Consider the following 12,645-nt stretch of genomic DNA (forward strand, 5'->3'; position numbering starts at 1 on the left):
AAACAAAAAAGACATTATCCCTGATTCATTCCTCTTTACTGCTTGCATGCAACTGCCTCCTTCTACTGTCCTTTAGTGGCTCGTGGTGTTCTGAGGCAAGCCTTTTAAACAGGCCAGCACATCCCCACTGCTGGGAGGTGTTAAGGACAAACACTTAGCAAACAAAAAACCTGCCTGTTTACTCACTTGGGTATATGGAGTCTTCGTGTCTTAATTTAGCTGCCTCTTGTAAGTTGGAAAGGAAAGGTTCTGGCTTTTATCTCCTCATTAAAAATAGATCCTTTTATGACAAGGGGCTAGAGCAACCATGAGTCACCATCTCCACTCTGTGGGGTGCTGGAACTGGCTGGGAGAGCAGGGCCCTGAAATGGCACCTGGCCACCCCATGACTCCCTGGTGTCTTGTCATTTCAGGAAGTTGGACGCTTTCATCTATGACGCAGCCGTCTTGAACTACAAGGCCGGGAGGGATGAAGGCTGTAAACTGGTGACCATTGGGAGCGGGTACATCTTTGCTACCACAGGCTATGGAATTGCGCTGCAGAAGGGCTCACCCTGGAAGAGGCAGATTGACCTCGCTCTGCTCCAGTTTGTTGGTGATGGTAAGTAAGACCTTGTAGTTGACAAGGTAAGGCTCAGGATGAAGGATGCCGATAGATTCCTTAAAATATCCAGGCTGTTCCTCTTGTACTTTAGAATGCAGAATTGTGTGACCCCAAAGGTAGGCTACACTCAGAACCCTTGCCGGTAGCCTTACATAACTGAGCTCTTGTGTGAGTCAGCTTTTCATCGCTATGACAAAGAAACCCAGGATGAGCAACTTAAAGGAGAAAAAGGTTGTTTTGTCTTGTGGTTTCCCTCTGTAATTCCGTTGCTTTCAGGCCTGTGGTGGAGCAGTGCCTGGTGAGGAAAGCTTTTGGTGGAGGGAAGCTGCTGAGTCTGTCATGGCCAAGATGTGACAGTGGGGTTAGGACAATGCGCAGCTTTCAAGGCTGTGTCCCCAGTGACCCACTTCTTCCAGCAGATCTAACATCTTAAAATTTCCATCATCTTCTAGTAGCCCACTGACTTATGAATCTGTAAAAGAGTTGATAATTGTTGTTAGGATCACAGCTCTCAGGACCCAAATACCTCCCAGAATCCTTATCTCAGAACACAATTGCATCGGGATCCAAGCTTTCAGTGTAAGATTTTTGGGTTTGGGGCATTTAAGATCAAAGCCATAATATTCTGGCTTCATTTCTGTTTCTGTGATAAAACATCATGACCAAAATAAAGGAGGAAAAGGCGTCTTTGGCTTACGACTCCACATTACGGTTCATCACTGGGAGACCAAACATTAGCTAAAGGAGCTGGCTCCATCATACGGGAGCAAAGAGCGCAGCGCCCGTCCTGGTTTGCTGGTTGCTTATGGTCCAGCAAGGAGTCTCCCCTTTACACAGCTCAGGGCTCTACTCATGAGACAGTACTTCTCACATTATGGGTGAACCTTCCTGCCTTAACTAACAGTCACAATAACCCTACATAGGCGTGCCCACAGGACAACGTGATCAAGACAATTCTTCAGTTGAAACCCACTTTATTGGTGATTCTAGATTGTGTCAAGTTAACTGTTAGAATGAACCAGCACAGAATCTAGGTCCCGATGTGTGCTCCCCAAATTATAGAAGCATTCCTCAAGGGTTTTGGACTAAAGGAAGACTTTTTTGGACCTATCAGCAGTGAGGGCAAATCAGGCTCATCTAATATCAGGCTCCCCTAACACAGAGCCTGAAATATCCTCAATATCTTGTGGAGATAAGAGGAAGTCTCTAGGAAAGGAAGAATTCATGGTTTCCACACACACACATTCCCCTCCTCTGCTGCCCAGCATGCAAAGTAACTACAGTTCCTCCTCTCACAGTATTTACAACCAAATGGAACCAACTGGGGCAGTTGTGATCCACACTGCCAAACAGGCTACCTGAGATTGTACTGTCTTTCCTCCTTCCTCTCTGCCCTTTTCCACCTGGTGACCGGTGTCTTAGTGACTTTTCTCACTGCTGAGATGTAAACACCAGACTATAAGAAGCTTAAGGCCCTTCATGCTAGGTCTGTGAGGCCAGCCAGTCACATTGCAGCCTCACATAGGAAGCAGCGAGTAAATCACAAGTTGGGCTTGGCTAGGAAACCTCCAGACTTGTCCCACTGACCCATTTCATGCAGCGACCTTCTACCTCCTAAAAGATCCACCACCTTCCCAAACAGTGCTACCAGATGGGAACCCAGGGTTGAAACACATGAAGCTATTGTGTGCATTTTACACATTTCACATCTAAGTCACAGTAGCTGATAATCTCATTACATCTCTTAGCGTGACGAGATGCCTTTTAAAGTCCTGCCCTGAGAGCAATAGTTTCTATGGGAGCGGGAACTAACATAAAGACAGGTAGAACGTCAGCATAGAGACCAGACTAGCATTAGGAATTGCTCAGCATGGCATACAAAAGGGAGGGCATAGGACAAAAGCCCCACTCAAAATGGATGAGGCTATCATCAGAAACATGCAGACTGAGCTATGCTATGTACAGCTGAAAGGGTAAAATACAGCAACCACTGTAGCCAAATCCAATATTGAAATGAGCAAAGGCTATAGCAGGTCAGTGTGGATTTGAATGGAGTTTACAATTCCTTTGTACCTTTCCTTCTTTCTTGCTCATAGAATTAAATCCTTAATTTTTCCAGTGCCATCAAATGTTCTAAGTGGGTTCTATATTTATCTCTCAAATAAAGCTCAGGATTCCCTATAGGTCATTTGTTTCTTCCTCGGGTCACCGGTCATGCTCGGTGTTGGGTAGCTGTGATTTGTGGCTATGTTGGTCAGCTGGTGCTGGGAAATCCCACAGGCATACAGCAATGTGCCTCTGCTCTTCTGACAGGAGTACAAATGGAGTGGACAAGCCTGGGCACAGGCCTGGATGAGTTTGATGGAGATGACTCCTGCCACAGGTCAATGAGTCCAGTGTAGGACCTCTGCCATGTGCACTGGCTGTGGGTCTTATGCAGTCCATTGCTATTCACCTGGAAGAAGGTCTTTTCAGATACACAAATGAAGCCCTTGGCTGTACATGGACATGGGAAGCTTCTGCTTGGTTCCACGGCTTTCTTCTGATATTCTCCTCTCCAAAACAAGTCAGACAGCAAACCTCAAGCCCAACATATTGAGCATATATTCTTTTAGGGGAGGAGAAGGATGAGGGAAATGAGCACTGGGATTTGGTGACAGTTTTTCACCTCTCTTCACAGGGTGACCCAGTCAGCAAATGGGTCTTTGCTTCCAGCACAAACCCCAGAGAACCACAGGCACAGTGAGCAGTTGGTGGATGATGGTTTGAGCATAAATACACATATGAATGAGTGCATGGTGTCAGGGTCTATTTCACTTGTCAGGAAGTGTTTAAATGTGGTAGGTATCTGTCAAGTAAGCAAGCTTTAGCTCTAGCCCCGCTCACCGTTGCCTCTCTTGTAGCATTTGTTATGAAGCTGCTGACATCTTCAGCAGACAGGACATGTCAATCAGCATTCCCAGTGACTACGCATGTCTTTAGTTGATTCTCAGATTCACCCCTTATTCCTATTCTACGACAATGGAAACCCACATTTGGGGGCTTGTGGCACCCTTGCCAATAGCTGATGGGATCTCTACTGCAGGGAATTTTATCTAGAATGGATTCAGTTAGGCAAAACTCCCATTCTTCTTATTTTTCTAAGATGTCTGGCAATATTGATTGATTGGACACTTGATTTTAATTGGCACCCCAGGAAGAAGTGAATTGGTGTGCATCTGAGCTAACTCTGTGTGTGCTATTCTTATAAGGAACTTCTGTGACACCACCTCTCTCGGTCTTCATTACCAGCTTGTGTATAGGCGCAGGTATATTTGCATGGTAAGAATGGGGGATGAAACAGAAGGATCCATGCAAAGAACTTAGCATAGAGCCTGAAGCATAAAGATGGTTCCAAAATGTAAGGTGCCTCCTCTCTCCCCTCTATCAGCATTATAATAACTGTCAGTACCATCTTCATAATAATCATCACAGTCATAAATGTCACTGAGTATTTTTTAGCACTGACATCATCACCACCTTCAACAAAAGCACCGTCAGCATCACCAACCACCAGGGTTCCCATCACCACTACCAACAAAGCACCATCAACAGCATCATCATTATTATCACCCATCACCATCATCACCATCACCATCACTGTCATACTTCTAATTGCATCAGCACCACTCTCACGATCACCAAAGCTTTCATTCTCATTATCACCACCACCACCAGTACTACCATCAACAACATCAATAGCCAAATAATTACCATCACCATCACCTCCATCATCATTCCCACTGTCATCACCATCACCACTACTCCCAGAATAAGAGTCAGAAGTACCAGCATCATGGGACCATCTCCATCACCATCATCACCATCTTTCTCCTTCTCAGCATCCCCCCTTTCCCTCCTCTACTCCCATCATCCATGTATGATATTCATGTAGCTAAGTCAGAGACACATTAGCCATAACAGTTGTTTTGTCCCAGGGACAACCTTGTAATGCTAAATGGAAACCATAATCTGCAGCATTTCAAGGTTCTTACGTATAGAGCATTGGGTTCTTATAGATACTTTATGTCCTGGATCATTGCACACTGCTGGAGTCTGGAAATGCGTCCCTTCGGTTCATCCTCAGAGGCCATCTGGAAGCAATGACATGGGAGAGAAAATGACGTTGCTCCAGGGGGCATCTTAAGATAATCTTCCCGGAAAGCCGCGTCCAATTCTGAATGTCTCTCTAGGAGTAAATACATGAATTAGCACAGCTGCATAAATATTTCACTTATCTTATGCAGTTTCAGCAGGATTAATTATGCTCTAAAATTAGACCTGCAAAGAGCACAGTGCCAAGCAGTACCTAATTATTATTCATCCTTTAGAATGGAGTGTTTATCTCTTGTTATAGAGTAGCTCCAGTGGACGATTATGAGTCTAATGAGTGTCAAAAGTGTAAAAAAATTTCCTAACGGGCTGTGTAAATATAACCTCTGAATGAAGTGTTTGGTTATAAGAGGATGATGTAAAATCTACTAGTCACCTCCCTAGGAAAATGGACATCTCTATGTCTAGAGATGCACAAAACCCCAGTAAGACCTTTCTTTCCTTCTCTTATCTCTCTATGTCCCCTTTGGGACAGCAGGGTGCACCCCAGGGTCTTTAGTTCCTAAGTCAGAAAGCTCACAAGTGCTCTTGGTCCTGTCAGTACCGATACTGGACGCTTATGCGAGAACACCCCTGTTGATCCAAGACATGGGTGTAATTGTCTTATTTTCTTCAAGATACTCACAGGTGCCCAACTATGTATAAATGTAAAATATGTAAATTTAAATTGGAAACATATCTATAATAATCCACCTATGAATGTCTTATAAAATGTGTAGATTATACACATGCACTCTTATTAGATATAGTGGGTGCATGAAAGATTCATCCAATACCTATGAAACACTAGATTTCAATGAGAATGTGTGGGGAGAATAATTCATAAAGGAATATGAAGCAGTGAGAACTTAGAAAAGAGTAGAAGAAACCAGAGTTCGCAGAGCCTCAGTACCGACACAGCATCCAGTAAGTTTCTGTGGCACATGGCGCATTCCTGAAAGATGACATAATTGAGCACTAAGGTTCACTGAGGACGCATGACATCCAAGGCCCATGGAGAGTGGTGTTTCTAGCTTCAAAGTGGAGATGAACAGGCACCTCTTAGTGCTTAGATAACTCATGAGCTTTGTGATTTTCATCCTGATTCTGGGGTTTGGAGGGACAAAGGAATATTCTAGAGGTCATACACCAAGGCCAGTAGAAAATGATCTTGAGAGGTCAGACCCACAGCGCTGAGGATGCTGAGGAAGAAGACGGTAAGTCTGAGGCTGAGTCAGAAGGCAGGGCTTAGGGTGCAGCCCAGTAGGAAAACATTGACTGTGATGCACAAGACCATGGCTTCCCTTCTCAGCACAACCAAGGAGAAAAAGGGCATTAGGGGAGCGAGAATATATGTTATTTAAAAGCAGATGGTGCTCAGAACATAGAAGAGCACTGTTATTTGAGCCCCTAGTAACTCGGGTCTAGTGGATGATCCATGTCATGCCAAGTACGTCATATGTAGAGGTCTTGCCTATGCCCTTGTAGTGTAAGAAAATGAGGCTCAGACTTCATTGAAAATGGATCATTCTGAAGTCTCTTTTAAAGCAAAGATTTCATTTGAGAAGGCCTGCGATTCAGTCTTTTTAATCATTTCCCAACCAGTGATGCCCTGGCCAACACCTTGTGAAGATTTTTATAGATGTAAAAACTCAGCCATGTTTATTTGTCCCATCATGATCTATTTCCTTTAAAACCTCCTGCCCAAACTGGAGAGACTGCTCGGTGGCTAATGCTGCTCATGCACGGGATGGAAGCTCAATTTCCAGCTGGGTGGGTGCTCTGAACTCCCAGACTTTTGTTTGGCATCTTTGTGGTCATTGTTAATGTTCATCCATACTGCACATGAATTGAGGGGAGCACAGCTATATTCTGTGTTGGTAAAAAAAACTCTACTGCAATCCAGCCATTGAGTTTTGGGGAACACTAACCCAGCATGTGGATGCTCACAAATCTTGAGGGGAGGTGAGCATAGAGGGGAGTGGACTGGAAGGACCACTTCCTGTTTGTGAGTTGTTCAGGGCAGACAGCCCTCTTCTTGTTTCTTCCTTTGAAGGACAGGACAGCAAGGGACTCCCTGCTGCCAGCTGGAGTGCAGTGTTCCTGTAACTGGAGATGTTCTTTTTGTAGCCAATTAGGATTTTCATAAATTGCTGTGGGCCACCAGATGAGCTGCTGATACCCTCCACACTGCCTCCAAACAACTTCCAAGCTTAATTTCCTCGGGTGGAGTTGGTCACCCTGCATTGTGACTGCTAATGACCACTCATGCCTCCACTCTGAGGAATACACACAAGGGCTTTGCAGGCCATGACTTTAGCTGGCTGAGAAGGGCATGGGCATATGAGCTAAGGCAGTCTCTGAATACCCTCCACACCCCCTCACTCTTGACATAAGCTGAAATGTTGTCATTTAGAATTTTAGGCAAGCACAGACTCTTTGATGCTGCCTCAGTGGGCTGAGTTCCCTTTACACTCTTCTGACCCTGTTTCTAGATTTGATGCAGCCCATCCTTCAGTCTTCTACTCCCTACAGACTCCCTTAAAGGCAGGTACCTTGCCTCTGGCTGAGCTCTAAGCTTGCACCATCCCCTGGGACTTGGCAGTACTTTGTTTACAAAAAGAGAGGAGATAAAGGCTCCATAATTACCAGCCCTGGAACCTGAGCAAATTATCATTTTTATTTCCAATTTTTCTCATCTTCAAGTCAAAGATGTTTAAAAGTTAAAGGTTAAAACAAGTATAAACTAATTCAATCAATGAGTCAACAATCATGTTTAAAAGGACAGTTGTTGAGACCCTTTTATTTAAGACAAATAAAAACCATTCATCAGAATGCATGGAGACAGCCAAAGCAGTCTAGAGGGGACATTTGTAGCAACAAATGCCTACACTTTATGAAGTAGGAGCTGGAGAGGTGAGGGAGTGGGAAGAACACCCACGGTGCACATGAGGTCCTGGGCTGTAACGCAGCACCCACACGAATGGCTTGATGAGGTCACACTTAAACTTGTAACCCAAGTGCTGGGCTGGAGGCTAGATATAGGGGGATCAGTGACTCTTGTGACATGTATGCACGTGCATACACACACACACACACACTCGCACACACTCGCACACACGCACATAAATATGGACACCAGTACATGCACACACACCCACATGCAAGTACACATGTTCACACTCACACATTCATGGAAAACTAGCTGGATGTCTGGTGTATAGTTGATGTGTTCTTATCCAGGGCCTCTTTGCCTTCTCTGATCCTCTGAACATATCTGATTCTGGGTACCTTGAGGGTGGACAACATTTATTCCCAGGGGTTTTATGCTTCCCTTCTTGCACCTAAACTCACAGATGACCTTTGGCCATCAGGCGCTTGACTTGACTCCATTTAGTGAGTTGGCAGTATGTTGGCTGTGTGTATAGCAGATATCTTCTCTGATCAATGTTCTTTTATTAAGGAAAGAAATTAGATGCCCGTATTATTCATAGTTCTTATGGCCAATATCTGACAACAAACTAGGTCATAGAAGAAAGACTTATTTCGGCTCGTGGTAGGGAAGCCTGGTGGCAGGCGGCGCCATGGAGGGAGGATGTGTGCCCGTTTGTTCTTTCTCCTCTGAGTCTCCTGGGAAGCAGGAAAACTGAAGGCAGGTGCCGAGCTTGAAACTCTCTGAGCCATGCAACTGGGAGCGTGTCTGAGTCCCAGCTTTCTTACCTTTAAATCAGAACTGTTTTAAAATTGTTAAATGTTAAACTAGCCTACTTCCTTCACTGAGGCCTCACCTTCTAAAGGATCTACGACTGCCCACCATGAGGCCAATAGACAGGGACCGAGTTTCAAGCATCTGAGCTTATGAACCTCTGCTATTCAGACCATAACAGTACCTGTAAGGGGAGAGGTATGCGTAGGTAGTCATAGACCATAGTCCAATGGTACAGTCTTCCGGAACCCCTTCATTCACTGTAAGAGAGGAAAATTCTTCCTCTGTTTAGTCCGTGAACAGTAATGTCAAATATCCCTGGTTTATTTCATCTTTTCAGTGCAGTTCTCTTGATGCACAGAATTAGTAAGGCAAAGCATTCCCTGGCTTTTAGAACCAAAGTGGGTTGTCAACTGTTATCATACCTGGGGCCTAAAGCCAAGAAAGGCAAGGTGTGACTTCATGGGACATTGCATGATGGAGTGGCAGATTTTAGACTAAAAGGAGAATTCTGTGCCTTGCAGGCCAAACAAAACGCAGGGAAAAGAAGCCATGTAGTAACCCCTTACCTTGTTGCTTTGGAGGAAGAGTCGATGTCTGTGACTTGGGCAAGGGGTAAAGAACATGTTTGGCATCGCAGTTTGTCACCGACAGCAACCCAGTTAGAATCATAAAACCAGCAGTAGAAAGCAGTGTGCTGGTCCCCAGCCCCTTCCTGCGCAGTGTGAACAGATAGAAGAGGCAGGTGGACAGAGGGCCCATCCGGTTCTTCTCAGGCAAGGTGTCACTAATAGGGCAATAGGCAGGCCCACACTGATCCTTCAAGAACACGCAGGGGCTACCTTCTCTTGCCCCTTCTTCCTCTTTCACCCTATTCATCACCCTTCATGGCTTCCGTGCAAATCTCCCACAAATCCCAGTCCCTGTCCCATGGAAGGCCCATGATATTGAGCTGCCGTACCCCACCTCCCATTTCTGATTTTGCCCCTCTGACGTATGGTTCCGTACACGGGCAGTGGCATCATCAGAACAAGAACTGGGAGTGCTATCTGCAGTTTCAGTTCAGACAGACTTTCTGCTAAACTGGGTCGAACTCCCACTGTGTTCTCTGCTGAATTCATTCCTGCAGTCTCTAAGAATAAAGACGCACAAATGTTTCCTTCATAATTCCTGTATGTGTGCAGGCACATATGCATGTGCCTCGTATATTGTATCAACCAAGACTTATTTTCCAAATTCTCTAATTTTGGACAGGGATCTGAGAGTTCCAACCTAACTGGCAGCTACATAACTTGTGTGTCCTTCTCTGTTCACAAGTTCAAGGCTGGATTCTGGGTCACAGGACCCATACAATCCCTTAGGAGCCTAGAGGAGAGGGGCCAAGAAACTTTGGTCTGTGCAAGTGGAAATTGGGAACATAATGCTCGGATGTAGGCTTACTCTGGGCTCTGATGAGGTCAAGAAGTGTCCATGACCAAGTCCTGTCCCTTTATAAAGAAGGAAGGCGATCTACTGGATGGCAAGCTCATCTGTGTGTTAGGTATTAGCTACAGCATTCCTTACACTACAAGAACACGAACGGGCAGCTTCAGTGGGAACTCCAGGCCCCACAGCTTTATTCTTTAGCCTTTTGTAGATGAGGTTTCATGAGTCCTGGCCTGGGTTGTCCAGACCCTCAGCCCATGTGAGGCATGCGCAAAGGAAGCACAGAGTGATGGGTAGAGGGAGAGGTGGTGCGGAGGATCCTAGAACCTCTTCTTCATACTAAAATGACTTACCAGAAAGCCCAGGAAATGAAGGGCTAGCAAGGTCAGAAACTATAGAACAACCAGCCCTGTTAAAGGGAGGCCAGAAAGGAGGACAAAGAGGGGCCAGACAAGTGGGTAGGGGAGAGAGTACAAATTCATGATGGGGAAAAGGACAGGGGAGGGAGACTGAGAGGTCAGAAGAGAGCAGGAGGGAACAGAAAAAGGAGAAGACAGAGTAAGGAGAGGGAGTGGCAGGGGATGAGGGATTGGAGAAAAGTTTGCTGAGTGGCTACTTTATATAATGCTTAGCCCAGGCATCCACATAGCAGGCTTTCTTTGTCCAAATGACCAATTAGCGGTGTGGATTCCCAGCCCCATCCTGGCTCTCTATATAGACCCTGGGCTGATTCGCTCTTGCTCGTGAGATGTGATCTATGTCCCTCTGGCTTCCCCTGCCAGTAGTCCTTCCTGACACAGGTCCCCATGTCTTCAGATGACTCAACAGCAACCCACAGCCTCTGCCTATTTAAGGAGATGTGTGCAAAAGGATGGAGTCAGTCCTGGAGGGCAAGGAGGTGCAGAAAATTCAGGTGCTTCCTCTCCACACTGAAGAGGCTTACCTGTTACCATGATCTTTAGTATCTGGTGGATTCACCGTCACTAACAGCCATGGAGGTCTCACCGTGGGCCACACATTCTCCTAAGCTTTATCTGCACCAGTCTGCTGAGTCCTCACAATGGAGTAACAAGTAGGTCAAGTAAGGTGTTCCAAACTTCTCCCAACAGATCTGAGGGTGGCGCCTTCGCGAAAACATCTCTGGGTCCCAGCTTTAACTGTCTTGTGATATATAAGCTGCTGTAACCCCCACAGGACACCCGTGTCTTTGAAGACAAGTTGTTTTGCCTGGAATTGGTTGAGAGAGTAATTTGAATACAGAGCACTTAGACCCCAGGCTCGGTCCACTTTCCCCTTGCACTGATGGAGTGGCAGGTGTTGCGGTGACTAACTTAGCAGCAGGGGAGGCTGCGGATGAGAAAGAGACCTATGTTCCCAGTCTGTTTTTTCATTGTAGAGGAGGCTTCTTCCTGCTTCAGACCCCAGCACCCTGGAAATAGACCCAGTCTAATTTTTTAAGATCATTCAAGCCGAGCAGTTTTGGGAGAACTCAGGCCCCAGAAGCAAAAGATGAGAAGGACTGAAGCAAGGACAGAATGTAATTAAGAGAATCAGATGTTCGCCCCGATACAGGCGCACAGATCTGCCTCTCCCAGGTTCAAAAGGCCTATTTCAGTCGCGGGAATTGCTTGCTCCCCGCAGAGAACCTCAGCGATACATAATCCCCAGCATTCTAGAAAGTTATTGTTGCTTGCTAAATGTGTTTTAATCAAATCGAGACTTCAAAGGCCGGAATCGCCGTTTTTGGCTGAAGTGTGTAAATCGTGAACTTTCGAATCGAGTTAGCAAGGGCTAAATGTCGCTGGCACACACTGTTGTTTGTATTTACACGCTGTTCACCCACTCACTCAATTACACTCCTTTCCAGTGATGCACACCAGCAGCTTTGAGACTCGGTGGTGGATATAAAGATGGTCAAACATCCCTGCTCTGTCGCCTTCACTTATAAAATGCCTTAGGACCCAACATGGCGGTGTAGGTCTGTGATTCCAGCTACTCAGGAGAGGGCATCACAAATTTCGAGGCCCACTGAGGTGGCAGTGTATATTCAAAGTCAGTTTGCCTCACCTGAGGCACTGTCTCAAAACAGAAATCAGAAGGAGATTAGGGATATACTTTAGTGGTTGAGTGCTTACCTGGCTTGCACGAGAGACCCTGGGTTGAATCCTCAGCCCTGTGGATGGCAGGGACTTTGGGTGTTCGTAAGTCCAAATAGACTATTTTAGATTTGACTCTGTAAGTTTCACTCGCTTGAAATGTTTTTATTTTTTTATTTGTTTATTATTTGTTTGTTTATTTATTTTGCTGTTGTTTTGCTTTTTGTATCTTGTTTTACATTTTCTCTATGCTGGCTCAAACATCCAGTATTTAAGAGTCACTTGTTGGAATAACAGTTTTTAACATTTGAAGACATCCTCTCTGGCAAATGCAACAGATCACCCAGCTGGTGTCCGTGATGCCAACTCTTAGTCTTGTGTCTTCTCTATCCTCCCACTCTGAAGGAGCCCCAGTGACTTATGCTGAGCCCTCAGTGACAGTGAGAGCATGAATGATGTTATTGGACAAGCATCATAGCAACCACAGCAAACAACATAGGAGGGCAAGGGCAGAGCATCAGTGGATGCAAGTGCTGTGTTTTCTCATTCAGAAAGCATCAAAATAGGCATGGGAATCTTTACTACTATTGAAAACCTTCCTTCCCTTTATTGGTTATAATAATGGTGCTAACAATAACATAGGCATGGCTGAAGCTCCTCCTTCAGTTGGAGACTAAGCCATT

General features: G+C 45.5%; 1 protein-coding gene across 1 annotated transcript in view; it reads left to right on the forward strand.

Annotated features, from left to right (window-relative positions):
- The window catches only part of Grin2a (glutamate ionotropic receptor NMDA type subunit 2A), a 422,244-nt gene that overhangs the window by 375,130 nt on the left and 34,469 nt on the right, over nt 1–12,645 (forward strand). The window contains 1 exon segment of the mRNA NM_012573.4: nt 414–601. Within this exon segment, the coding sequence (NP_036705.3) occupies nt 414–601 (188 nt within the window).

The sequence above is a fragment of the Rattus norvegicus genome, chromosome 10 (genome assembly GCF_021556685.1).
Source record: "Rattus norvegicus strain SHRSP/BbbUtx chromosome 10, alternate assembly SHRSP_T2T, whole genome shotgun sequence".
Taxonomy (NCBI): domain Eukaryota; kingdom Metazoa; phylum Chordata; class Mammalia; order Rodentia; family Muridae; genus Rattus; species Rattus norvegicus.